The sequence below is a fragment of the Lepidochelys kempii genome, chromosome 3 (assembly GCF_965140285.1).
Source record: "Lepidochelys kempii isolate rLepKem1 chromosome 3, rLepKem1.hap1, whole genome shotgun sequence".
Lineage (NCBI taxonomy): Eukaryota > Metazoa > Chordata > Testudines > Cheloniidae > Lepidochelys > Lepidochelys kempii.
Genome location: NC_136382.1, coordinates 197882333 through 197909591, shown reverse-complemented (window position 1 = coordinate 197909591; position 27259 = coordinate 197882333). Strand labels below are relative to the sequence as shown.

At 41.5% G+C, this 27259-nt stretch overlaps 1 protein-coding gene across 3 annotated transcripts in view; it reads right to left on the bottom strand.

Annotated features, from left to right (window-relative positions):
- KIF16B (kinesin family member 16B) overlaps positions 1-27259 on the bottom strand; it is a 243748-nt gene that overhangs the window by 96987 nt on the left and 119502 nt on the right. For 2 of the 3 annotated variants that reach the window (XM_073339554.2, XM_073339552.2), the window contains exons 16-19: positions 25924-26006; positions 25637-25725; positions 3545-3598; positions 1004-2362 (exon numbers count right to left, since the gene is read on the bottom strand). In XM_073339554.2, coding sequence (XP_073195655.1) covers positions 1004-2362; positions 3545-3598; positions 25637-25725; positions 25924-26006 — 1585 coding nt within the window. Of the gene's footprint in view, positions 1-1003; positions 2363-3544; positions 3599-3956; positions 3990-25636; positions 25726-25923; positions 26007-27259 lie in introns of all 3 variants that reach the window. The other variant, XM_073339553.2, reaches the window with a different exon arrangement.

Genomic DNA, 27259 nt, shown 5'->3' with positions numbered 1-27259 from the left:
TGTCAGGGGAGTTAAGTACTGGAATACATTGTCTAGGGAGGCTGTGGAATCTCCATCATTGGAGATTTTTAATAGCAGGTTAGACAAACACCTGTCAGGGATGGTTTAGATAACTCAGTCATGCCATGAGTGCAGGGGACTGAGCTAGGTCCCTTCCAGTTCTATAATTCTATGATTCTGTGAAAGTTGACTGGCTGGTGAGGGGATACATTCGTTTTTTGTAAGAATCTTTCATTAGGGTGTTTTCAACATGAGCTTAGTCTTTGATTTTAGTCTTATAGTAAATTACCAAGTATTAAATACCATGTCTGTTTACTCTTAAGACAAAAAACGTATGTAAGAGGATGTTAAACCTTATCAAAGAATTACTGTTTGCCTTTACCATACATATCAGTTCCCAACTTTTATATCATTTTACTTTGTCTTAACTAGGTGTCATAACTTCTCACTATTCTCTAGTTTTCAATTACAATGACAACTAAGTAGCCTTTAGTCAGTGCCACCAAAAGCTATGCTTTATCCGATCAAGATGAGGTACCCAATACAGTGACCTCATTCCTTCATTTATATTTTATTTAACTTGATTTCTAATTATTTTTAAAGATGGAAAGCAAAATCTATGCATGCACTTAAACCATTTATGAGAATTGTTTCTGTATAAATATAGAATGTGTGGTTGGCACCTTGCTCAGCTGAGCTTTCTGGATAGGAAACAACCATGTTCAAATAAGGAGCTTAAATACTGTGATAATGGACACAAATACTCTGCTAATGAAGACGGGGTAAAGTAGCTGAACAGAACTTAATTGAAAGGCAAGAAATATAGGCTTTAGAAAGTGTTCAGAACTACACCCTCTAACTTCTGGGGACAACCACCTTACATGCACTACGGACCTGGAATACAAAGAAACAGATAAGTCTCTTTTCTACAATCTAAAATATAGGCAAAACACACTTCTTTGTGTACAGAGCCTATTAAATTGATGTTCCCCGTAATTCTCACCTTTCTCTATCCTGTTCCAGGGCTTTTTGTTCAGCTTCTAGACTAGCCTGCAGACCTGCCTGTTCACTGCAGCTGCTGTTCAGAATTGCAAGTTTTTGTTTTTGCTCTTCAATTTCAACATCTATTGTGGAACGACGCTGCAAAGCAGAGTGTCTCCTTTCCAACTTAGCTACTGCTTGCTCCAGTGCCTCTCTCTGCTGTTTTTCCCTTGATTCAAGAATTTCTTTTTCTTTTTTCCGAACTTTTTCCTCCTGACGAGCTACGTTAGCTGTAAATTCGAATGTTTCTTGGAGCTGCTGCAGCTGGTTAGTGCTGACTCTATATTGCGCAAGCTGTTCTTCTTTTTCTTCCATTTCTTTCTCAACTTGATAAAGAGTATTGTCTAACCCTAGCAGACCTCTATCAAGGACTTCAGAAGCTCTCTGTTTTTCTTCCAACAAAGCTGGCAAGTGATTATGCATCAGGTATTGAAGCTGGCGCTCTTTATACTGTAGCCTGTATTCTGCTGGCTTTATTTTGTCAAATTCTTCAACCATCAGTGCAGCATCCACAACGTTTTCATCATCTTTCTTGAGGAAGTTTAACCGTTCTTTGTGTGCATATTTTAAACGGTCCAGAGCTTCATGTTCATCTGCTACTTCCTTTTCTAGATGATCCCTTTGTTGAAATAAGTCTTTCTCCAAAATAGTTAACTGTTCTAATTGCTTTCTTTTAAAATCCATGAAATTATGCTGTGCTTTTTCTAATTCTTCATTGTCTTCGTCACCTTCGGATTTAGCTTCCTTGACCCTCAAGAGAGATTCTCTAATATCTTCAAGTTCTCTTTTCTCTTCTTCAACCCTTTGCACATCCCCTCTTTTGAGTAGCTGTATCATGACCTGTTTCTCTCGAAGTTGTCCTTCTAGGTGAGCCACTTGCATCACCTGCTCCCTTTCTTGTTCTTCGAGCCTCTTTTTTTCAAATTCCAGCTTGATGTACTGTTCATCTTTTTCCTTTTTAAGTTTTTCTAGTTCTCTAAAAATCTGCATTTTCTCAACTTTTTCATTATTATTAAGTTCTTGCAAGCGTTGCAGTTCTTCTTTAACTCGAGCAAAAATTTCTTCCTGTTGTTTCGTTTTCTGAAGTTCTATCTCCTGCTGTTCCCGTAGTCTTTCTTCTTCAAATTTCTCTTTTTCAGCCAGCAAGTCTTTTAACCTGCTTTCAATGTGAACGCTTCGCCGTTTCAGGCTCTCTTCCTGTTTTCGTATTTCTAGTTGTACTATTTCTGTTTCCTTGCGCTGTGACTCCACCTCTTGCTGCATTCTTTCTAGTTCTGCCTTGTCAGATTTTTGTTTTTCTTCCATTTCTTCTATCAGCTTCCTAAAAAAAAATATGTACAATATATATATGAGATTAATATCTTCAAAATGTCCCTTCCATTTCCCTAATATGGTTAATATATTCCTAAAAGTTAACAGGGTTTGGAAGAGGATCTAAAAACACATACCAACTTGAATTGTTTTGTTTAAAGAGACAATTTTATTTCAGTCTTTTTTGATTTGCCTCATGTTAGAAGCATGCCTTCATAATTTAGCAGCTTATATTTAACTCAATTTCTGGAGAAAAACATAATTATCAGATCGAAATTACTTCAAACAAAGCTTTACCTGACAAGCAGATACACTACAGAATTGACACATACTGAACTATCATTAAATTATCTTTAAAATTGTAGGTATATGAAATTACATGAAGTCAATTCATGTTAGTAGTAGAAGCACTACATGTTTAAACCACAATAACTCTATCCAATGCAATAATACTCATTAAATACATACTGCATGACTGCACTGCACAATAAGATTCAGGCATGAACACAATGATTAGATTAAAAATTCACATCCTCCAATCTTGTTTGAGTCAACTGTTTTAATCCATCAAATTTCACTCTTTTAGGGAACTTCCTCTTGTAATTGGCACATTTGGTTGGAAGTGTGGGAATAGCTGCTGTCTCCTAGAGACAAATTGTCTTCTCTTCCTTATACAGGATATAATTCTCCTCTCACAGTCTCTTTTGGGGGGGGGGGTGTCAAGATTAATTGTGAGGGAGTGTAGAAAATGCCAAGCTACACATATCTGCATAGTGCAGTAGTCTGAAGATTAGTAGAATGACATTGTACAGCCAATCATTTAGCCTTGAGTAAGTAAAATATTCAAACTCAGACAAAATAAGAGAACAAAAGAAAATACATATAGAAAACCAACAAAATCTGAACTCAAATAATACATATGCCTTCATATATACTCAACGACAGTGAGTATAGTGAGGCAGGATAGTCCAGTGGTTAGAGCTTGGTCTTCAACTCCCTGGACTTCCTGTGTGACCTTGGGCAAGTCACTTTGCTTCTCTGTCTTAGTTTCCCATCTGTAAAATGGGGACAATAGTATTTACCTACTCCACAGGGATGTTCTGAGGATAAATTCACTAAAGATTGTGAGGCACTCAGACATTGAAATTATGCGGGACATAAATACCTCATATGGGTAGTAGATAAAAGTTACCTTTTACTTTCTAATTTTTCTAGTTCCTCTCGTTGTTGTCTCTCAAATTCTAGTCTAATTAAAAAAATAGGGAAAAATGAGTGTCATTTCTTGAAAATTACAGAACAGAAATAAAGCGTGGTACATTTTATATCATGGTATCTGTTTTAAAAGTTTACATTGATATTGTGGCCTGGCAAGTTTTACAATAACTTAATACGCTCTAAGAATTGAAAACATTTCATTAAATATGGCCACCAATTAGATTCTGTGCTGCTGGGCACTTGTATGGAAGCTGAAAAGTAAATGAATTTCTGGGAAGAAACTATTTAAATAGTAAAGTTAAACAAGACAGATAAATGATTAACACAGCCTCTGCAAGTTAACTATATGCAGACATGGCAATCAATATATAGAAATTGAGTTTCTCTACCTTAGACAGATTGGTCCTTTTACAGGGAACAGACTGCCACAGGAGGTAGAGAGAAACAAAGTGATCAATTAAGAAAGGAACTGACAGAAAAAAAAGTCAAGAGAAAAGCATTAAAGAATATTTTAAAGCCAACAACCTATCTACAAACTTAGCTTTTTTAAAAAAGCAAACGCTCAGACCATTAGCTTTGCTCTCTAAGAGGTTACATTAGTTAGGTTCACATTCTTCAAGCAACAGTCAATCACACTGTAACTCTAACTAAACAGCTATTCACATAAATCGAAGAGTTATTTTTCCTAAGCATGCTTTTCATATGCCAATGATTGTTATTCAATTTTCATGTTCCTTTGACTTATTAACTGGGCACAAATTTGAGAAGACTAAAGGTATTTGAATTTCAAAAGGACCTAAATGGAGCCTGAAAGCTATTTTTTCTCCGAATAAGCAAATAATCATTGTAATTCAGTTGTTCTAATATACCTAATAAAAAGAAAAGCAGGCCGACATAAAATGAAACATGGTATAAAACCCCATTTCAGGGCATCAAAATATTTGGATTCACAGGGTTTTCGGTAACTGAGGGTGTTGTTGGTATTTTGAATACTGCTGGGAATATTATGTAACATTAGAAGAGTCAGGTGCCTGAAACTCTTGAACAGAAGTCTTCCCCCCCCCCCGCACTATTTAAATCTAATTAAAACAAAATATTTGTTAAGAGACTCATGCCCAGGGGCATCACCTACATTTTTATAAGAAATATTTTCATATTAAGGACTCAGTTGAACAGTATTAATATAAATACATAACATATGCTTTTATTTAATATTATTTTCTGCAAATAGTACAACTGTCCACCACAGAAAGGGAAAAAGAGGTATTGTATGGGGCAGGTGCAATTGGAAGATAAAATATATAGCAAGCATCTACCATTTTTTATTTAAATAAAAAGCTAAAAAAACTGGATTTCTTGTACTCTAGGCACCTATATCAATCAGTTTAAATACAGTAGAAATCAACAACAAACTGCACAACACTCCATACACATAACTTTATGACTGTGAAACGAATTAAAACAAATCCCACTTTCTGTAGGTATCACCCCATAGGCTATGATTTAGTCACAGAGGTCATGGAAGTCACAGAATCCGTGATTTCCAGCGACCTCCGTGACTTCAGCCTGTGGTGGTCAGGAGCTCCAGGGTCCCCCCCCCCACCTCAAGTGGGGGCAGAGAGCTGCAGGGTATCCCCGGTACCTCTGGTGGGGCCCCCGGAGCGCCAAGCTGCTGTGGGGGGTGGGGAACCCCCAGCTCCCAGGTGGCGGGAGAACCCACAAGCCCCCAGCTGCTGCGGGCAGTGGAAGAACCCTGGCCGCCAGCGGGGGTACACCCCTCGAGCCTCCGGTCACTGCAGGCAGTGGGGGAATCCCTGAACCTTCAGCCACCTCAGGCAGCGGGGGAATCCCCCAAGCCACCGACCACTACGGGCCACCCTGCAACTCCTGGCCAACATAGGAGGCAGGAGCACCCCACAGCTCCTGGCCCCGATGGGCAGCGGGGGACCCCTGGTGGTGCAGGTGGCAGGGGTACCCTGTAGCCCCCAGCTGCTGCAGGTGGATCCTAGCCCCTGCGCAGCTGGCCTGCTTCAGGCAGCGTGGGGACCCACAGATCCCCATTTTGTCAGGTATATTTTTAGTAAAAGTCATGGACAAATCACGGCTTCCGTGAATTTTTCTCTTTTGCCCGTGACCTGTCTGTGACTTTTACTAAAAATATCCATGACAAAATCTTAGCCTTAATCATCCCTCACTCTCAAAAGCTCCATTAAAGAGGATAAGCATGTCCTAAACATCAACAGGTTTGAGTTACTGTAGACCAAGATGAGGAACACATTCCAAAGGAATAGAACCCTCACAAAGATTATCTCGCCAATAAGCCACTTGTGTTCACGTCAAGGGGATGTCTACTAGTGGGCCTCTGTTGATCTCAACTTCAGTAATATGGTACAGGAAGAGAAGAGGTCTCTCCAGAAGATAGACCTAAAGCTACTTAGCACTTTATAGATCAATGACAACACCCAGAGCTCCATCCAGAAACACACAAGATGACAGAGCAGATCACGAAACACTGGATGGATATGGTCCTGATGGGACACTTCACTTAGGCATGTTGCCATATTCTGCTCTAGCTTTAGCTCAGAAATGGGGTTAAATACAATGCTTTAGTCTAGTGTCAGGGTAATAAAAAGCATGAATTACAACAGTGTAGTCTGTCACAGAAAGAAAGGATACAACCTCTTCAAAAAATGAAAAAGTGAAAAGTTGCCTTGGGTACCAATAAAAGATGACCATCCAACAAGAACTAGGAATATAACCAGACTATCAGATTCCGGACACAGATAATACAGTTGGGAAGCGTGCCAGACACGGACAGACATAAATTTGCCATATTTCTCATTGCCTTCCTCCATATCACCTCTGTTTACCAGGACTGTGCCTCAGACAGTTAACTTTTATCCACTCTCACACCTCAACCAGACTTTGGAAAAGGAACTCAACTGCACTGTCAGGGTCATACTACATACAGCTATTATACTGCATACTAAAAACAACAACGCAACCATATGATTCCTTATTGGTGGACTCGTATACATATTATTCAAAGGAGAGGACAAAAGTGAACTTTGGGGAGCTTCATACAAGAGCAGCCTATCAGTAGAAGAGCAGTTCCTCTTTGGAACAAGCCCACTTAAAGCAGTACTATCAACTCTTACCAAGATCAAAAGCACGTCAAAATAACCTCGTTGTCAATAATATCAAAAACAGCTAAGAGACCTAATACCAGCATGAATACTTGGAGCCAGGTGTAAACTGGTATACTGGTGATTTCAGTGGAGCTAGGCTGATTTAAACCAGTTGAATATCTGGTATTGATTTTCATGTATCACTAACTAGTTGTTAATACCCAGACAAGGGTCAGAGAATTCTGAGACATCTACCTACTGTGACTTATCTTGCAACAAACTTATCAGTAATCTTTACCACAAGGAGTTGTGATGGTTTCTTGAGCACAGGTCATACCAAATACTCTTAAATGCATCAGATTGCCAGCTTCTCTCAAAAGGAAATGTTGATAATTTCCATCAATAAAAGGGTAAGCATTTCCCTTATGGCCTTCAGCAACTAGTAAAGACATGGATTAATGTTCTCTCAATACTTTCAGTACACGTCAAGAGTGCCACTGATTAAAACTCAAGCAGAGATGAGGTAACATTTGCCTCCTCGTGACAAAGATACACCAACTTTGGCCTGAATCAGAATGCAATTTCACCATAAAACAACAATTTCCTTTCAACAGAAAGTACTCAAATCAGCACTCAGGTGGACACACCCAGAATTCACCAAGCTGTCTACAACACAAAACAAAACTGATTGAGAATTTTGTCTCTAGGAAGGATTTTGCAAAGAACCTCTACTTGCCTTCCCACAACTACTGCATAAGAGTTTTTAAATTCTTTGAGAGTTGATCAGTTTCCCTCCGAGACTTCTATCATTGTTCTAGCTCTCACCATCTCCTTCCTCTTTCAGTTGTTGCAGGCCATGTGTGAACCTGATGACTCTGAAGGGAAAGCCAGGGAGGGCAGTGTATATAGGCCACCTCATCAATGGTTAAGGATAAAAGAATACTATAGAATTGCAAACCATCAACTCAGTGATCCATCAGAGGAAAAGCTTTCTCCCTCAGAACCCTTCAAAAATGCTCTGGCTCTATTAATTTCCCAAGAGAGACCAACGAAAAGGTCAGCTGAAGTTTATATGATTTATAGCTGTTTGTTTCCACATCCTCTATTATTTGTTAGTAGCATTTGGAGTGTATTAGGTGAAACTAAACTACTAAAATTAGCTTGAAATGCATAGAATGTATATTAAAAGAAATTTCACCACTACCATCTCATGTCACTGTCAATTTTACAAGCATAAGCACAGTAACTTGCTTTTCTTTTTCCATTTTTCTTCTTCAGTGAAAAAATCCTTATATTTCCTTAACATACAATAGGTATTAAAAGCATAAGTGGTATAATCAAAATGAAGAAATTCTACATTAAACTTTAAAATAAGGATAAAAACTGCCCTTTGTTCTTTTGCACAATTCCCACAATGGAATTTAATCTGATTTAATTGGAGTTAAATGGACATCATTATCCCTGAAAAAAATAAGACTTTAGGTATACTATATACCAGATAAAAGCGGCAAAGAGTCCTGTGGCACCCTACAGACTAACAGACGTATTGGAGCATGAGCTTTTGTGGGTGAATACCCACTTCGTCGGATGCACGTACGTGTCAAATTTGTAAGTACTTACATTGTGGACATGCTGCAGAGTAAATTAAGTCAATTCTAATAGCACAATACTCCAATAGCTTAATTTAGGCAGCACAACATGTACTATTACAGATGCACAACTATGCAGGCAAGACCGAGTGCTGGCAAGACTACAAAGATGTTACCATACTAGTTTAGCACCCCCAATGTATATGCTTAATAAAAAAAAAAAAGCTAAATCTATGGCAAGACCAAGGTTTCTCATAAGTGGTTTTAAAGGTATAGTAAAATATAACTTACACAAAGTTCTCAAGTGAAATCTTCAGCATAAATCTATGAACAAAAGCTCTCTTTTACCCACAGCTTATTAGCTGAAGTAGTGTTGAATGATACCGAATAAGAGACGAAGAGTGAAAATAAGCAGAATAAAACATTTTGGACATTAAACCAAAATTTTATTTAATATGGCACAACATTTTACAGAACAACAGAAGTAAAACTAACCCTGCCTGAAGGCATCATAATTGAATTAAAAGAATCCCTAAAAATTCCTTAGAGAACTGCATTATTATACAAAAGGTTATTCTTTGTGAGGCACACAAAATTCTCACGGTATGAAAACCACAAAGAGAGAGACCCATTTATATAGAAAACGTACAGAAATCTCCAGTAATCAGCCAACATTTAGCAACAGTTACTACACAGTGGTATCTAGAATAATGCAATTATAGCCTGTTTTGGATAGACTAATCTGTCTCAAGTAACACTGTTGGCAATTGTCGAACTTTTTAATCACTAATTCAGACTACATTACTGTCATACTAGTAAACCTAGATAAAATTCTGGCTCTGGTACAGAAAAAACTTAATTTAAAAGAGCTTTTTTATAATGCAATATGGTAATTCTCAGTTTTAAATGTACATAACACATTCAATTATGTTAATCCTTAGGGCCACAAAAGATGACAATTGCCTTCATAATAATGCACTAACTTTGCAATTGTTACCTGTTTTGCACTTTTGGTTTGTCTTATTGTCTAGTTGGGCTGCAGTATCAACGTTAATACATGAAATGTCATGCCAATGCACCAAACACTTAAACAGTTAAATAACTGCAATGTTGACAAGGTACGATTTTAAAAAAATAGCAATTTACATCTTTCATCTCTTTTGTTCACTGAGGCAATAGAAGTTTGTCCCCATCTTAATATTTTCCCCTTACTCTTGTATTTCGTCTTTGTATACTATATCCCATTCCTCTTTTGTATTTTCTTATTGTATCTTTTCTCTACTTTTCTCCCTTCCACTTTCCTTTTCTTACTTTCTACGTATTCCTCTCTACCTACTTCATTCCTTTATTTTCTTTCCCTGTTCACTTCACTCCCAAGCTTTTATTCTTTAAACGGTAGCTAATTCCCCCGCTCCCAAACTACCTTTTATTCTTTCATACAAAGATCAACTGACATGTTCATTCAGTAGCCTTGGTTCTGGAGGGGTATAGCTTTCAAAAGGGCTTGAGCTGCTTACGAGCTGAAGGAGGACTTGCAGATAGCCTTCAAAGACCCACATTTAAGCCCGGGGCCTTCTGAAGCAGAAGAAAAAGAATGGATGTATACTTACTGCATCCAGGTATTTATTGCAAAACTTGATTGTCAACGGAGACTAAAACAAGTGCTGCTACAAGGTCATAAAGTAACCTAGTTACTCAGAGTTACAAACTGATTGGTCAACCACACACCTCATTCTGAACCGGAAGGATGCAATCAGGCAGCAGCAGAGACGACTCCCGCAAAGAAAAGAGCAAATACTGTACAGTACTATGTTAAACATCAAAATAAAGACAGAGTTTAAAAAAAGATTTGACAAGGTAAGAAAATGGTTTCTGTGCTTGTTTCATTTAAATTAAGAGGGTTAAAATCAGCATTTTTTCTGTATAGTAAAGTTTCAAAGCTGTATTAAGTCAATGTTCACTTAGACTTTTGAAAGAACCATAATGTTTTGTTCACAGTTACAAACATTTCAGAGTTATGATCTCCATTCCCAAGGCGTTCGTAACTGAGATTCTACTGTATGTGCATATACAGTAATTCTGATGAGCCTTAGGATGTCAGGAGTACATTCTGAAGACACATCAAGAGCAGGAAAGCAAGTAATCTTACCTGCATGAATAGCCACTAAAGTTTAACAAGCTGGCTAGTCAAAGCTCTTTATACTACCTGGCTGAATTTACATGGCATGAGAATCTAAAAAGCAAAGTGTTTACATTTAAAGCTGTGTTTCCACCTAGAGAAGAAAGAGAAAGGTAGGACTAATTGTCCACCCTATTCCTATTCCACCTGCTCCTTAATATTAGGATACATAATATCAACCTGCTTTGAAAGCAGAGCTGGTTAAACTAGCTTGTGCAAAGTGTTTTAAGATCAACTTCAGGTCATTACAATGGCTGTCAATTAATCGCAGTTAAAGCCCCCCCCCCCCCCATCCTCCCTGTAGTCACTCCCCTGTCTCCCAGACCCTGCTTCTGCTCTAAAGGACTTGTAGGTTCTAAAGTGTTATGTTGTTTCATCATGTTAAAATAATAATAATAATTCTACACTTCTAAGTTCAACTTTCATGATAAAGAGATGGCACTGCAGTACTCGTATGTGGCGAACTGAAATACTATTTTTTATCTTTGTTACAGTGCAAGTATTTGTAATATAATATACAGTGAGCCCTGTACACTTTGTATTCTGTGTGGTAATTGAAATCAATGTATTTGAAAATGTAGAAAACATCCAAAATATTTAAATAAATGGCATTCTATTATTGTTTAACAGTGTGATTAAAACGGTGATTAATCTTGATTAATTTTTTTAATTGCATGACAGCCCTATTAGAATCCAAATGTTTGTTTTTTTAAAACTGCTTGCTGCTTTAGACAGAATCCCAGAGAGAGCAATATAATCTTAAAATGAAACCTCCTATGGCACAGGTAACTTTACAGAGTCCAGGACATGACCTTCAAATGGCTCTCAGAAATAGGAACCCAACTTCATCAGTGGAGCTAGCAATAAGCAACTCTGATTTATAACCGATCACAGAAAATGAGAACAGAAACCCACAGGCTCTTCTGCCATTGATTGTCCAAGATACCAGACCTTACAAGCTGTTTATTGCAATCTACAGAAACTGTAAAGTTAGCTACCAGCCCTTATGTTATGAATTGCTGAACCCGGAGAAGGGCCATGTAAGTAACAGGCCTTGTAGAAATCAGTCGAAGATGGAAGGCAAAAGAGCACTTCAAACCACTACTATCCAGCTGGTGGGATAGAGACAAGAGAGATTTGGATCCATATAAAATTTCAAACCTTTAAATTTTAATATGAACTACATTTATGACCCCACAGAGAGCTTCATCTCTCACTGCTTCATACTTTTCTATCTTCATCATGTTGCTTTGGAAAAGTATTCCCAAATGTTAGTGCATTGTGCTACACACTAACTGCAGCTTTACAATGTAAAAAGTTTTGAACACTTAAATTAAAATAATGTTTTATTTTAACTACTAATATGAATTTTTAATACTTATTTACTGTGAAAATGACCGTTAGAACTGGATAGATGAAGGCATAATAGAGATGGTAAAGGAAGTTTTGATTCTTAAATTAATATTGAGGTCTCTCTGCCTGTTCAGCTGTAACCTGCAAGAGCCTTAAAAACACAAAGTCTCCTAAACGTATGAATGTGGGAAATTAAAACACGCCTCTAGGTCCTTCTTCCCTATGGAGGAAGAGGGCAAAAAATAATTGCAGCATAGGAGACTACCAAGAACATGACATATTTGACCTTCAGGGATAATTCTTACCCTGCAAGCTGAAAAGACTACATGGAGAAAGAGCACATCAAGGAGGGTAAATATCTTTTTTTTTTTTTTAAAGATTTTTTAAAAAAATTCTTAAGTATACAATATTCATTTTGACAGTGCCCATTTAAATCAAAGGTAACCTAAGATGACAATCTAATCTTGACATCATAACGTGATCTGTGTAGATTGGAAGTATTTTTTGGACACAGACTTCATGACATGAGTGCCATTAACTTCCATTGACATATTGTTTTGATGCTACACCTTCTCCTACAGTCTTCCAATTAGCATCAATATTAAATTGTGATAAAGTTTATAGGAAGTAATTACAGTGGATAAGCTCAGTTGCAAATCATAGAATATCAGGGTTGGAAGGGACCTCAGGAGGTCATCTAGTCCAACCCCCTGCTCAAAGCAGGACCGATCCCCGATTAAATCATCCCAGTCAGGGCTTTGTCAAGCCTGACCTTAAAAACTTCTAAGGAAGGAGATTCCACCACCTCCCTAGGTGACGCATTCCAGTGTTTCACCACCCTCTTAGTGAAAAAGTTTTTCCTAATATCCAACCTAAATCTTCCCCGCTGCAACTTGAGACCATTACTCCTTGTTCTGTCATCTACTACCACTGAGAACAGTCTAGAGCCATTCTCTTTGGAACCCCCTTTCAGGGAGTTGAAAGCAGCTATCAAATCCCCCCTCATTCTTCTCTTCTGCAGACTAAACAATCCCAGTTCCCTCAGCCTCTCCTCATAAGTCATGTGTTCCAGTCCCCTAATCATTTTTGTTGCCTTCCGCTGGACTCTCTCCAATTTGTCCACATCCTTCTTGTAGTGTGGGGCCCAAAACTGGACACAATACTCCAGATGAGGCCTCACCAGTGTCCAATAGAGGGGAACTATCACGTCCCTCGATCTGCTGGCAATGCCCCTACTTATACACCCCAAAATGCCATTAGCCTTCTTGGCAACAAGGGCACACTGTTGACTCATATCCAGCTTCTCGTCCACTGTCACCCCTAGGTCCTTTTCTGCAGAACTGCTACCTAGCCATTCGGTCCCTAGTCTGTAGCGGTGCATTGGATTCTTCCGTCCTAAGTGCGGGACTCTGCACTTGTCTTTGTTGAACCTCATCAGATTTCTTTTGGCCCAATCCTCCAATTTGTCTAGGGCCCTCTGTATCCTATCCCTACCCTCTGGCATATCTGCCTCTCCTCCAAGTTTAGTGTCATCTGCAAACTTGCTGAGGGTGCAATCCACACCATCCTCCAGATCATTTATGAAGATATTGAACAAAACCGGCCCCAGGACCGACCCTTGGGGCACTCCACTTGATACCGGCTGCCAACTAGACATGGAGCCATTGATCACTACCCGTTGAGCCCGACAATCTAGCCAGCTTTCTATCCACCTTATCATCATACAAGGATTGGCCAACAATAAGGCTAACTAGCTTTCACACACGTGGGAATGGGCCTTACAAGCATGCAGATATATTTTCAAAACAGGATGACTAGCTCAGATGGAGAGCTCCTCATCTTGTCAATTTCATAACCTCCATATCTCCTTATCAATGCTGAGTCTGCAATGGTGGATTTTACTGTGGAATCAAATCTTTGCCTCATAATTGTGGTGCAGAATCTAAGTTTGCATAAAAAGAGTAAGCATACATTTTATACACAAACAATCTATGTTAAAAAATTCAACTTGCACAGTCAAGGAAATGCAAGAATTAAGGTTGTCTGTGTGACCTTAATTTGGCCTTCTTTTGTGTACGCATTATGATACAGACTTAATTACATGATCACATATTATTTTATTCCCACGCAACCTTAATTCTGGAATTTCTGAATTTTGAGTGCTTGATTTACAAACTTAATAATGTTCTTTTAACAGTTTGTGTACAATTAGCTAGTTTTTAAAATAGCAAACTGAAAATCAAACAAATTCATTGTGTGGCATCATACAGACACCACAAGGGTCATCAGCAGGATTGGAACCTTTAAATCTACTACATGCTTGAGCTCTTTGAGTAACCGATAGCAGTAGTAGGTTGTCATCCTTTGTGCAGAGCAGAACTTTAGAGGGGGAAGAGACACATACTTTGCCAGTAGGTTTTCCAAGTATTTGCTGACAGCAGAGGAATTCTGAGACTCAGAAACCTTGGGTTCCATTCCTGGTTATGGTAGGGAAGTGCTGCAGAGGGCACAGATCATTCTGCTCATTACCTGCAAGCTTGACCCCTTCTACTTCATCCCCTCCAAACTTTCCTTGTCCCAATATTGTCTCTTTCTCAGGCTGGCTCCTTGTCCTAGTCCAATTCTCCTCACCTTGGCAGGCCCCATCTCCATTCCTCATGCTTCTCATCTCAGATCAAGCCTCATTGCCCAGCCTTTTCTAATCTTCATCCCTAGACTCCCTGTCACAGTTGTTCCCCTTGTAACTTGCCCCAGTCTTCTCTCTACTCCCAGACCCAGTCTCCTGGCCTAGCCATCCCCAATTTATCCCTACCCCACCTCAGCTCCTTGTCCGCAGCCTTCTTATCCAGCCAGTCCTAGTTCCCCATTTCCTGACTCCTCATCCAATCAGTTTCTCTCTTCCTCGCCCCTCTCTTCATGTTCTGGCTCGGAGTCCCAGTCTCCCTCCCCAGTCTCCTCATTCAATCTCAGTGTACCACCATCCCCCAACCTCCTTCCCTCTGCCTTATTTGTTCCTAATCCCTATTTCCCACCTAGCTCCTGCCTCAGCCCCCAGTCCCAGTCACTGTGTCCTGACAGACGCAGTCTCCCCTACCCAGTTCACAATCCCATTCTCCTTCCTTAACCAGTATGAGGCTCCTCAGACCGCAGCTCCCAGGCCCAAATTCCATCCCCCTTTCCACTCCCCTGCCAGCCTCCAAGCCCAGTTTCTCCCTTGCCTGAGGCTCCTTGTCCTAATCTACTCAATATTCCACCCCCACGTCTGGCTCTTGTCCCGTCTGCACTTCAATGTGGCAGCTGCCTCCAGCACAGTCCTGAGCCTAGGTGGCAGGACACTGGGAGCACAGGACAGAGCCCCTTGCTCTCAGTTACGGTGCCCAGACCTGGTAACAGCCTAGCCCACAACAGCCCAGACCTGCAACAGCAGAGAAAGTCCTGCTCGGCCCTAGGCTAGCTATATGGACAGAATCTCCAGAGTTTTTAGCTGCTAAAAATCTATTGAGCGCATATGAAATGTGATTTTTCCCAAGGTTTATAACTTGGCCAGACTTGGGCAGATTTTCATGGGGACTGGAAAAGTCCTAACAGAAGGCCATCCCTCTGCCAAATTTTAAGTGCCTACTCTAAAGCACAGGGGCTCTGCAGCTTTTCAAGGGAAAAAAGGTCTCCAATTTATTTTTAAGATGGGCACGTTTTCCCAAACCATGTTCTTATAAACAGCTGAATTATTCTGGCTGACAGTTTCTAACCAGCATGTAACATATCAGCCCAAACAGTTAAAGTTTGACAAAGCTACAAGCAAATGAATCAGGGTCTTGTAATAGGTCTTACAGTGTTGTGCAGCCTCACTAATGGGCAATACCATCAACCTCACCTATAATAATTATGCATAATCAATGCAAAAATCTGTGGCACACTGGAAACTGAGCAGTAAATCACATGTCTAAATAATTATCACAATGGCTACTGTTACTTATTGCACTATTCTTTGTCACATTTATTTCAATAAAAGCCTTCACATTTAATTGTGCCTCAGTCTCCACTCTGCTACGCGAGAGTACTGCAGAATCCACACAGCCTGGTCCAGTGTACATGCAGTACCATGTGCAGAGACACACTTTAGGGTTCCTCCCTTTCAAAGTTAGGACACCCGCTCTTGGTGGCTGCAGGGAGTTTGTAGGCCAGCTGGAAGTTTGTTGGGGTGCCCTGACTTGCGGCCACACATTTCCCGTTCCCACCGGAGGACCCAGCATACCACCCATCAACAGAGATCCCCAGTCCCTGGTTGGGGTGCACACCCAGTCTACGACTGTGGCCCCTCAGGTTGTGGGGGTTGAGCAATGAAACAGTCTATAGCGTCAGCCTCCTGGCTAGGACAAATAGCCAACGTCCAGAGCTCAGGCCTCCAGCGTGTGGGCTGAACTATTACAGAGTCTTTGACCTGCAGCCTCCTGGCTGGGGCAAGCAACCACAGTCTGGGACTCCAGCCCTCTGGGCGGGCAGAGCAACCAAACAGTCTATAGCCCACAGCTTTCTGGCTGGGGCTGGCAACAACCAAACAATCTCAGTCTCAGGCCCCTTTGGGGATGTGGGCTGAGTGACCAATACTCACTGTCTCAGGCATCTTGGCCTAATGTTTTGTGCCCAGACAACTGCTGGGTATGAGGTGGGGTATGGGGACCTGGGCCCACCCTGCTTCACTGGGTCCCAGCCCAGGGCCTTAATGGTGGTAGCAAGGAAACAGGCGATTGCTATCTCGCATCCCAGAAGTGCAACCGGACCAAAATCTTGTTTCCCACAGCTACTTCCTACCAGTTTCTGTTGGTGCTGCTCAGTCACTCCCAGGCTCAGGATCAGGCAGCCCTTCCTCTGGTCTCTCCCCGGGTCTTCTGTGCCCTAGAGCAGTGGGTTGCCAGTCTTCCCCGCTACCAGTCCTGGAATTCTCTGAGGGCTCGTCTCTCTGTGAGAGACATCTGCCTCCTTCCGTGGTCCCGTGACAACTGAGCCGCAGGGCCCTATTTTACTTCCTGCATGTGGGGTGGGCTTAGCTGAGCTTCCCAAGGAAAACTAACCCACTCTGCACTGGAGGGACGCTACTCTGCCTCACTACACACACACACACACACACACACACACACACACTATATGAACAAAAAGAAAAGGAGTACTTGTTAGAGACTAACAAATTTAAATATATTCATATATAGCTATATGAACAGGTGACGATTATACCAGTAACCACTGAATGAGGGGAACATGGCTGCCTTTTGTAATAAAGGTTCATAATTAAGAAAACTTTCTATATTCTTGGTTGCTTCTGGATGCTAAAAAAGTAGCTGTAGCCAAGGGCACTCTTTTCTATCTGCACCTGGCTAGACATCTATGAAAACTACAGCTGACATGTTGACCCTGCCACAATAAGAGGAGGTTACTTATTGTAACTGAAGATTCTTCGAGACGTGTGGTTCCTATCTGGATTCCAGACATGGGTGCGCATGTGCCGGAGCCAGAACTGTTCAGATGTACTTTCTATTGACCCATGCGTGCATCTTCCGCATTTCTGTGTCCAAGGCTATAAGAGGCCATGTGGGTCCACACCACTCCAGTATCCCTCTTACTCACAAGTAATGAAGTCCACAGCAGAGGGGATGGAGGGCAGGTACTGGAATACAAATAGGGACCACACATAACCTCCAGTTCCAGTAAGTAATCTCCTCTTCTTCTTCTTCAAGTGATGGTTCCTATATGGATTCCAGATGTGGGAGAGTGGTGAGCAGTGCTCAGTGTGAAGGTGGGTGCGCGGACTTGCGTGAAATCACAGTCTACAGAATGGCTCGGCCAACAGTCGCATTCACCACCACTGCTGCGATTGCATAGCGAGCGGTGAAGGTGCGGACAGAGCTCCAGGTGGGAGGCGAGGCATGAAAAAGGAGGTAGCATTCCGCAATACAATGGGAGATCCATTTATGGACCCATTGCAAAGAGAGGGCCTGGCCCCTGCAGCATTCCGTGATGGTGATGAAGAGCCTGGGCAAAGCCCGGAAGGCATGGGTGCTTTGCAGGTAGAAGGCCAGCGCACGGGCGGACATACAGAGAATGCAGCGTTTTCACCCTGGGGAAAGTGTGCATTTTGGGGTAGAAGATCGGAAGGTGGAGGCTTTGGTTGAGGAGGAATGGAGAGACCACCTTGGGGAGAAATTTGAGATGCAGGCATAGGGAGACTTCGTCTTTGTGGAAGACGGTGTGCGGGGGGTTCACCCATCATAGCCTCCAACTCGCTAATGCGCCACAGTGACTGCCACCAAGATCATCTTCATGGAGAGATGGGTGAGGGAGCAGGTCGCGAAGGGTTCAAAGAGTAATTTAGTGAGGGCCGAGAGGACAATGTTCATGTCCCCACAGCGGGTAATTTTATGTACCAGTAGAAAGGCCTTGACCAGGCCTTTAAGGAAGTGAAGGGTGGTCAGGTGAGTGAAGATGGAGGAACCCATCCACAGCAGGGAGGAAGGCACTGAGTGCTGCCAGATGGACCCTGCTGGAGGAGTGGGTGAGGCCTGTCAGCTTAAATTGGAGAAGATAGTCTAGGAGGAAGGGAATGGAGATGAAGTCCAGAGGGTAACGGTGCACCCAAGTGGTGAAGTGCTTCCATTTTGCCTGATAGTAAGCTTTGGTCAGAAGAACATAAGAATGGCCCTACTGGGTCAGACCAAAAGGTCCATCCAGCCCAGTATCCTGTCTACCGACAGTGGCTAATGCCAGGTGCCCAAGAGGGAGTGAACCTACCAGGTAATGATCAAGTGATCTCTCTCCTGCCCTCCATCTCCACCCTCTGACAACCAGAGGCTAGGGACACCCTTCCTTACCCATCCTGGCTAATAACCATTAATGGACTTAACCTCCATGAATTTATCTAGTTCTCTTTTAAACCCTGTTATAGTCCTAGCCTTCACAACCTCCTCAGGCAAGGAGTTCCACAAGTTGACTGTGCGCTGAGTGAAGAACTTCCTTTTATTTGTTTTAAACCTGCTGCCCATTAATTTCATTTGGTGGCCCCTAGTTCTTATATTATGGAAACAAGTAAATAACTTTTCCTTATTCACTTTCTCCACACCACTCATGATTTTATATACTTCTATCATATCCCCCCCTTAGTCTCCTCTTTTCCAAGCTGAAAAGTCCTAGCCTCTTTAATCTCTCCTCATATGAAACCCGTTCCAAACCCCTAAAATCATTATAGTTGCCCTGCTCTGAACCTTTTCTAATGCCAGTATATCTTTTTTGAGATGAGGAGACCACATCTGTATGCAGTATTCAAGATGTGGGCATAGCATGGATTTATATAAAGGCAATAAGATATTCTCGGTCTTATTCTCTATCCCTTTGTTAATAATTCCTAACATCCTGTTTGCTTTTTTGACTGCCGCTGCAAGGACATCTTCAGAGAACTATCCACAGTGATTCCAAGATCTCTTTCCTGATTAGTTGTAGCTAAATTAGCCCCCATCATATTGTATGTATAGTTGGGGTCGATGGTCTCCTGCTGTGCACAAGGATGTCGTGCACTGGAATAGAGCATGCTCTATCTACATGCATGCCGGATCAAAATACCAAGCCATAGGGTGGAGTGGGCCAGGGCTGGGATGCCACAGGCATCCCTGCGCCTGAGTGAGGAGGTCCCAGGGGGTGAATCTTAATATAGTTCACTGGGCCAAATACCTCCTCTGATGCTGTCCCTGAAGCAATGGTAGTGGCACTCAGTGTGGCAGATAGGGGTGTGGGTCGTGGGTTACCTTAAGTTTAAGCAGCCCACAGTGATGGCAAACAACTTACCTTCCCCTTTTGGTAGAAGGCTTTAAAACCTGGACTCCCTTGGGGGTGCTTTTTGTTTGTTTTAATCAAAGTTGGGGTTAGGTTTATTTCCAATTTCCTCCTCCTTCTTACCCTGGGTGACATGGGGATTTTCTTCCCCTGGGATTTGCGCCCCACATGGGCTCTCGATTCAACCTATTCACCAGCAATTTGTGCAGCCTCTAAAACCGTGGTAGGTTTTTTGTTAGTTTGTTTTTTTGTCGTCACAGATGGCTGCTTTTCCCTCATCTATAACTACACATAACTAAGGCTAAGATTATGCCATGGAATCCGTGACTTCCAGAGACCTCTGTGACATTTTCTGCCTAGGGCTGGAGCTCCCAGCTGGCCCCTGTGCAACACCCTGCCCCTGCCCTGGTGGGGGGACCCTGCAGCTGCCCAGCCGTGGCAGGGGGACCCCCTGGAGCTCCCAGCTGCTGCAGGGGGTGAGGGGACCCCACAGCAGCCCAGCCCCCGTGGGGGACCCCAGAGCTCTCATTCACTGCAGGTGGTCCAGGAACCCCCCCAGAGCTGCTCAGCCACCGTAGGCAGGGGGGAAACCCCAGAGCTGCCACAGGTGGGGGGGATCCCAGAGCTCACGCGCAGCAGGGGACCCCGAACCCAAGCAGCAGTGAGTGCTGAACCTGCCTCCCCATTTTGTCAGGGATATTTTTAGTGAAAGTCAGGGACAGGTCATGGGCTTCAGTCAATTTTTGTTTATTGCCCATGATCTGTCCATGACTTTTACTAAAAATATCCGTGACAAAGTCTTAGCCTTACCTATAACAATTGCTCCTGGGCCATCAGATCAAACAGTTTTTCATAATTACCTTCCGCCCCAACCCCCATTACCCATTTTCTCAGAAAACTACACATTTTATGCACATATTTAACATGAGTGAAACTGTCAAACATTTTGATATGTCTGTACTTCAGCTGATATGTGTCAGGGGTAATCTCAAACCTTTTCAATACATTTTCTTTAAATTTCATATACACCTTACCATCACCCTCCTCCATATCATTAAAAACTTGTCCGGCTTTCCCAGTTAATCTGGTTAAGAGGATAGGCATCATCTTATCCTCTGCGACTTGTGCATCCCACACAGTTTTCCCAAAGGTGGACGGGTACTCTTCAATGCAATTAGTCTTTCTGATAACAAGGCAGACTTTCTCCTATCCCTGGTGTTGGTGGGGGAGTGTACTCACAGGCTGAGGAAGCTCCTTTTGCTGTTCCAGTATTCTGAGTCGCAAAGTGTGAGGTTCCAGCTGTCTTTTGTGTGCCCTGTCCTCAGCTTCCATGTGTTTTTGGTGGGCTCTCTTCTCAGCTTCCTTGTCTTCCTGATCCAAAAATCTCACCAAGGTCTCCAAAGCTCATGTTCTTTATGGGCTGCCCAGTACTGCAATCAGGCCAGTTCAACTGCGGTGTTTTCCTCTGTGGCATCTGGGGCAGAAAGATTCTTGGACTCTCTCTGGTCAGCACTTATGAGCAAAGCTCTCAGCTCCTGGAGTTTTCTATTTATGGGATATTCCCCTCTCCTTACACAACTATTCCAGCCCTTTTCTGTCAAGACCATCATATGACTGCAGTTCACTCATCGTGACTAATGTGTAACCTTTAAACCTCTCAGTACCAAGTTTACACTTTTATCAGAGCTAGGTTATGATCTCTAAACCCATCTGACCCATAGCATGTGAATCCTGCTAAGAATACACGAGTGTCAAGCTGTCCGGAGTGGCTCACAAGCATGAGTACCAACCTCAGGACAGACTTAAGAAGTAGGGCATAAACCCCCAACTGGTTGTGAGCTCTATACTTAGATTTCACCAACCAAGTATCAAGTGTGAACTCCTAAGTCACTACAACAACCTTAACATGGAGTCACAGACAGCGCACTTGGCTACTCTGATCTATCTTGACACCCAGGCATGCTTGTTTTTGTGACAGATGGTCCTTTACACCAAATATCACAATAATATTCAGGTTACTCCCAGTCCCAAAGGACCAGTCACTTACCACAGGTCAATTGCACCCTATATCTTTTACCAAAGACAAAGCTTGTAGCCAATCCTACAATAAACTAACTAAAGATTTATTTCTTTTCTTAGTTAATAAGAGTTAATTACAAGATTAAAGCAGGTAAACACACACACAAATGAGTTACAATCTTAGACGCCAAAAAGTAATAGAAAAAAATAGCTGCAATATGCTAGCTTTATATGTCCTTCAGGGCTAAGCCAGGCCAAGCACTAGAGAACTCTTGCTTTTGTTTAGCAATCTTCACCCCTCAGAGTTCAAGCAGCATAGGGATGCACAGGATCCTTCTTGTCAGGTATTTTTATTCCCTTCCCCCATAGTTCAAGCTGATGGGATGAGTCCACCTGCATGTCTCCTCTTCACAGGTGTAGGGGAGCAATCAACAAAGTCTTTGTTCTTTGATATTTCACAATGGCTAATTAGCTTTCAATTGGCCTTCTTGGTGGCAGAACATAATACCTTCCATAGGAAGCCAGCATTTCTACACTATTAAATGCTCCTTTCTTGTTTGATGACTCACATAATTACGGAGGACTACAATGCAAACATTTAACATAACCTTAAAACATGGGTACACTGATGTTATAAGTAAAATTAATACACACAGCATCCTACAAGCATTTCATAAAATCTAAACACTAAACCCATTCTTACAAACTTAACGTCTGTTGAACAATACTAAGACACCAGACTGGTGAGTCAGACTGGTTTTCAGCTATGTAGTTGTCAGTGTTCAGTGAGGCCCAGGGCCTTGGCATGAGCTGGCACCTGGCCTCTCAGCGTCACAGTGTTCTTTGGGGAAAACTGTTTATTCCTGAAAAATACTGAGTATATTAATAGTTCAAATACACTATTCAACTTGTGTAATTTCAAAGAAAGTGGGAGGCCCAAGTGGTTTGAAGACCTTGTAGAGAAGACAGGGGTGACCTGCCCAAAATTCCTTGCCACAGAACACAATCTGGTCTATGCCAGAAGTATTTTATGAGGTCAAAGAAGGAATCCTGTCTGGCAGGCACATTCTGGCAGTATCTGGAGATGCAGTGAACTCCTCCAGGGATAGAAAAATCATTCCCAACCCTCCCATCACATACTTTTCTATACTACAAAACTGTACCATAAGTTTGATGACTGAGAGTGAGACAACCTTGAACACAATTTGCCTGGTCTACACTGACTGCCAGTTGTGGTCAATACCATGAGATATAAGTCCATTGTTCATAGCAGTGTTCAAACAGGATAATAGCCTGGAAAAGGCACGGAGAGGCAGAATTATAACAAAGGGCTCTCCAAGAACCCCCACCTCCGCTTTACAAGGAATAATCTTACGAACAGTCAGTAGTAGTTTTTTTAGATCAATCAGTTTTGGGAGGCTAGGGAAAACTTCCACTTTTTAAAAATTCTTTTTCACCTCCCTCAGGAAAGATAAATGTGAAATTTATGAGCAACCAGTTCAGTGTCTTGAGTTTCCTGTGGGTAGCTTTCTGGCAAGACAGCAATAATCATGTGTCAAGGAAACCAAACAACATTTTTATACATAAGCTACAGAATTGAATGCATTATTTAAACTGAAGTTATCACTAAATATCCTATCCTGCAAATCAGGGAGACATGGAGAATGACTCCATAGTTAAGCGTTAGATACAACGGAGGACAAACACCCCATTATTCAGGGATGTCATTCAATTTAGGGTAAAATTTACCAAAGTGACTTCAAAATTTAACCCTCCGTATCCAAACACCATTATAACTATTAAGAGGACAATTTTCTTTGCAACATTTCAGTAAAATATTTACTACCTTTTTTAGAGGAAGCGTCTGTTCCTTTTTTGGACTACCTTGTTTCATCAAATTTCTGAGGGTTATTCTCATTAAAAATAATGCCACGATTTCCAATCTTCACTCTCACTCCCCCATACTCTTGGATAACAGTAGAGACACACCACTTTCGACGTTTTAAAATTAGACACATTCTTGTCCTCCTTACTTGGGGTAACCTATGTTACACCAGAACTAGCCAATAGAGCTGTCAAGTTACATCAGCTACTTCTGCCTTCAGATGCTGCCAACCTGCCTCCCTAGCCGCACTGCTTAGAGACCATGGGGAACGAAGGAGACAAATAAGGCAGCAGGCAGTATGGGGGTTGGCTCCTGGGAGGGAGATGGAGGAGCAGACAGATGAGCCACAGGAGAACGGCTTTGGAGAGCTATAGGTTAGCAGGGATGTATGCAGGGGTTGTGATGGGGAGATGGGGGGGGGAGGGAGAGCATAAGACGACTTGTATGCAATCAGTGCATGGGGTGCAAGAGGCAGAGGGAAGCCCAGTGTCTGTGCATCACAGTATTGGTGTTTGAAGAATAAACTCTTCTTCTGACAGACAAGCTGATGCCTACATGCAGAATCATGGGACCCCCTCTCACCCTAGGCATCCCCAAATAGCTGAATCAAAATCCACTTCCCCTAAACCTCCCAATCACCCCCTCTAAGTTCCTTAGAGCATCAGACATCAGCTCTACAGGAATTGGGGACCGGGGGGGTTGAAAGAGATGAGCAGACATGCAGAGGGGACATGAGGAGTCAGACTATGGGAGAAAGGAGGGCGGGTGGGGGCAGAATGGAGCTTGAGCTGGGAGATCCAGAGAGGGAAAAAAGAAGAAGACATCTCTTTGAAAAACTACCTGCAGCACAAATCCCTCCTTCCTCTTGTTCTATACTGGCTTTAAAGTAAGGATCAAAGACGTAAAGCAGTGGATCCTGCTCCTTTCCCTGGCCTGGGTAAATGGCTGCTCCCTAGCAGAATCCCCCTTCTCTCCTTGGCATGGATAAGCAATGTTTTCTTTTAGCTTCCCCTTCCGCTTGGTTGGCAAGATGACTGCTTCCCGCTCCTGTTTCAATCCACTTTAAACACTTCTCAAACACATGCAACTTTCTCCCTCAGCACAAAATGTTAGCTATTGAGAAAGCAAAAAACAACACCATACTTCTTCAGTAAATCACTTCAAGGGATCTAGTACAAACGTTGAACAAACAACCTCAAACATAAGTTTTATATTTTATTAACTTAACCACCTCCACTAACAATCAGCAGCAACAAACTTAACTCGAATTAGCTACTAAAACTCTTCACCATACTCTAAACTAGGCACTTCAATCATGGAACATCCATTACTCCTGGTTGGAATGAAAGGTTCCATGTTAAGTGTGGAGGTGGTGACTAGTAGCAGGTGGTATGTTTGTGTCATAATACAGAGCAAAAGTCACTGTTACATGCTGAAAGGGCTAGTAATGACTTGAGACATTGATTTCCTGCCCTTAGTATGCTTTTATTGATGTTACATGGACTTGAGCAACCTTGAGTGATTTGCAGTTAAATATTTTGTTTGGAGAGGATAAATTATATGCATGTAATTTTTAAAGAGAAATATCTTGCATGCAAAATTAGGACAAATGGAAAATTTGCTATATCATGAATTCTACTGAACTGTCTTGTTTGCTCTTGCAAAACTTGCCTTATGAACTCTATACATGGCAATTTTATTAGTGTCAAACACCTTGGTGTGCGAGGCTGCTCTCTAGAACAGGACAGTTCTCATGTTTGGGGGCTGAGCTCCAGGCAGGACTGGCTACTCACTGATGTAATGCTCTCCTCCTATGTAAAGTAGACATTTAGGTAAAATTTTCAAAATTAGTTAACTGACTTTAGTAGCACCTTCATAGCCTAAGTCCCATTTTCAAAAATGATTTAGGAGCCTACGTCACTTTGGAATCTTTAAAAATTTTATCCTACATTTTTGGCACAAACATCATAGTGTACACAATAAATTAATTAACGAACTGAACACTTCATCTAAATTGATATTTAAAAATACATTTAAACTAAATTTTTCAAGAACAAATTATTGCTATTTGTGTAATTACTGTTTACAATATACTTACCCTGGATTATAAAGCATGACAGCTGAGAGGTTCTCACAAGATTTTGAAAGATCTGTCATAGATAAACTGAAGGAAGACAGTAGTCCACTCTAACAGAACATAGAATTAAAAGATTATCACTAGTATTAAAGAAACTCTGCTGTGCTTACAGAAATATTACTTTTTCTCCTTGACAAAATATGAACTATTTTGATGTGAAGCAACGCAAAAAATAATCTAAACCAGTGAATATTTAAACATATTAGAAACAAAAATTATTAAAAGATTTGAATTCCTCAGGTACTCACCTTTCTTTTTTCCCTCAGTTTGGCAGCTTCCTTGGGATGATTAAAGCGAAACATATTGGTTCTCCCAAGTAATATAACAGCACCTGGCAGGAAAAACACACACACAGGTTTATTGACAGCATACTATACCAGGAGATATCCAATAATTTCCTCAGTCATCTGACAAGAGCACGGACTTCTAAAACATAAGACAAAAATGAAAAAGCATTATTCTAACAACTAAGGTTTGGGGTTTTTAAAAAAATGTTTAGATGGAGCTGGAGCTGCATTAATAGTTGTTGTAGTATATACCTTGTTCCTCCCTATTACTACTATAAAATACATAAGATGTTAGGTCTTCTACAAAATATAGACTAACCAAGTCTGGACTATTTTGTCCAAAAGAACAGAGGCAAGCAGTGGAGATGGCAGTAGGAGATTTCTCACACTGCTTTACCTATGTATAACTCAAGGCCCATTTGGCGAGATCTCTTCTTTGGTTAGAGGACAGTTCAGTCTCCAACCCATTTAATCTCTGGACTCTGAAAGGTGCCAGTTATTGTCAAATGTAACCTGTCCACTACTCAACACAGATGAAAACACATGCCGAATGGCAATGACTTTCAATCACTAATGATCTGAGAGAGCTGAACCAGCTACTATACGTTCCGAAGACTCCATTACCCTGTCATCATCTGTACTCTCAGCCATTCATTCCTCCAACCAGAAACAGATAAACATTGATCCAAAGCTCTCCATTATCCAAAAGAGGGTCATCTGACTATGATACTGAAAATCTATTTCATGAACCAAAACCATGACTATCTCAAATTATTCAATAGCCCCCCATTATATTCAGATAGGTCAACATGTTCTGTGTTTAATCAATTACAGGTGACAAATAAAAACACATTTCTGGGCAACTACTGCCAGATTTGAAGGACATTAAAGCCAATTTTAATAATATTCTAATAACAACTGTGTTGTCAATGGTGTCTTACTGCTATAATAAAACAGAAACTCTTTTTAAATAGCCATAGGTTTACCTGGTTTTATGGATGAAAAACTTGCCAGCACAGTCAGGCAAAGCTTGAGGAAAGGTGTCATATTTTACTTCAATAAGCCAAGTATGTTAGGATCGAATTCTGCCCTTAGATAGTAACGTTCCACTTGATTAAGAGAATCTGCCTTACTGAGAACACAAGTTGGTTTTTACTGTGATCACAATCTACATGGTCTTTAATAATCATGAATAAAAATTTGAAGTGAAGTTCTGGCCCTGGTGAAGTCAATGGCAAGACTCCCATTGACTTCGATGAGGTCAGCATTTAAGTCCTGATATATAGGCAGCACCCCA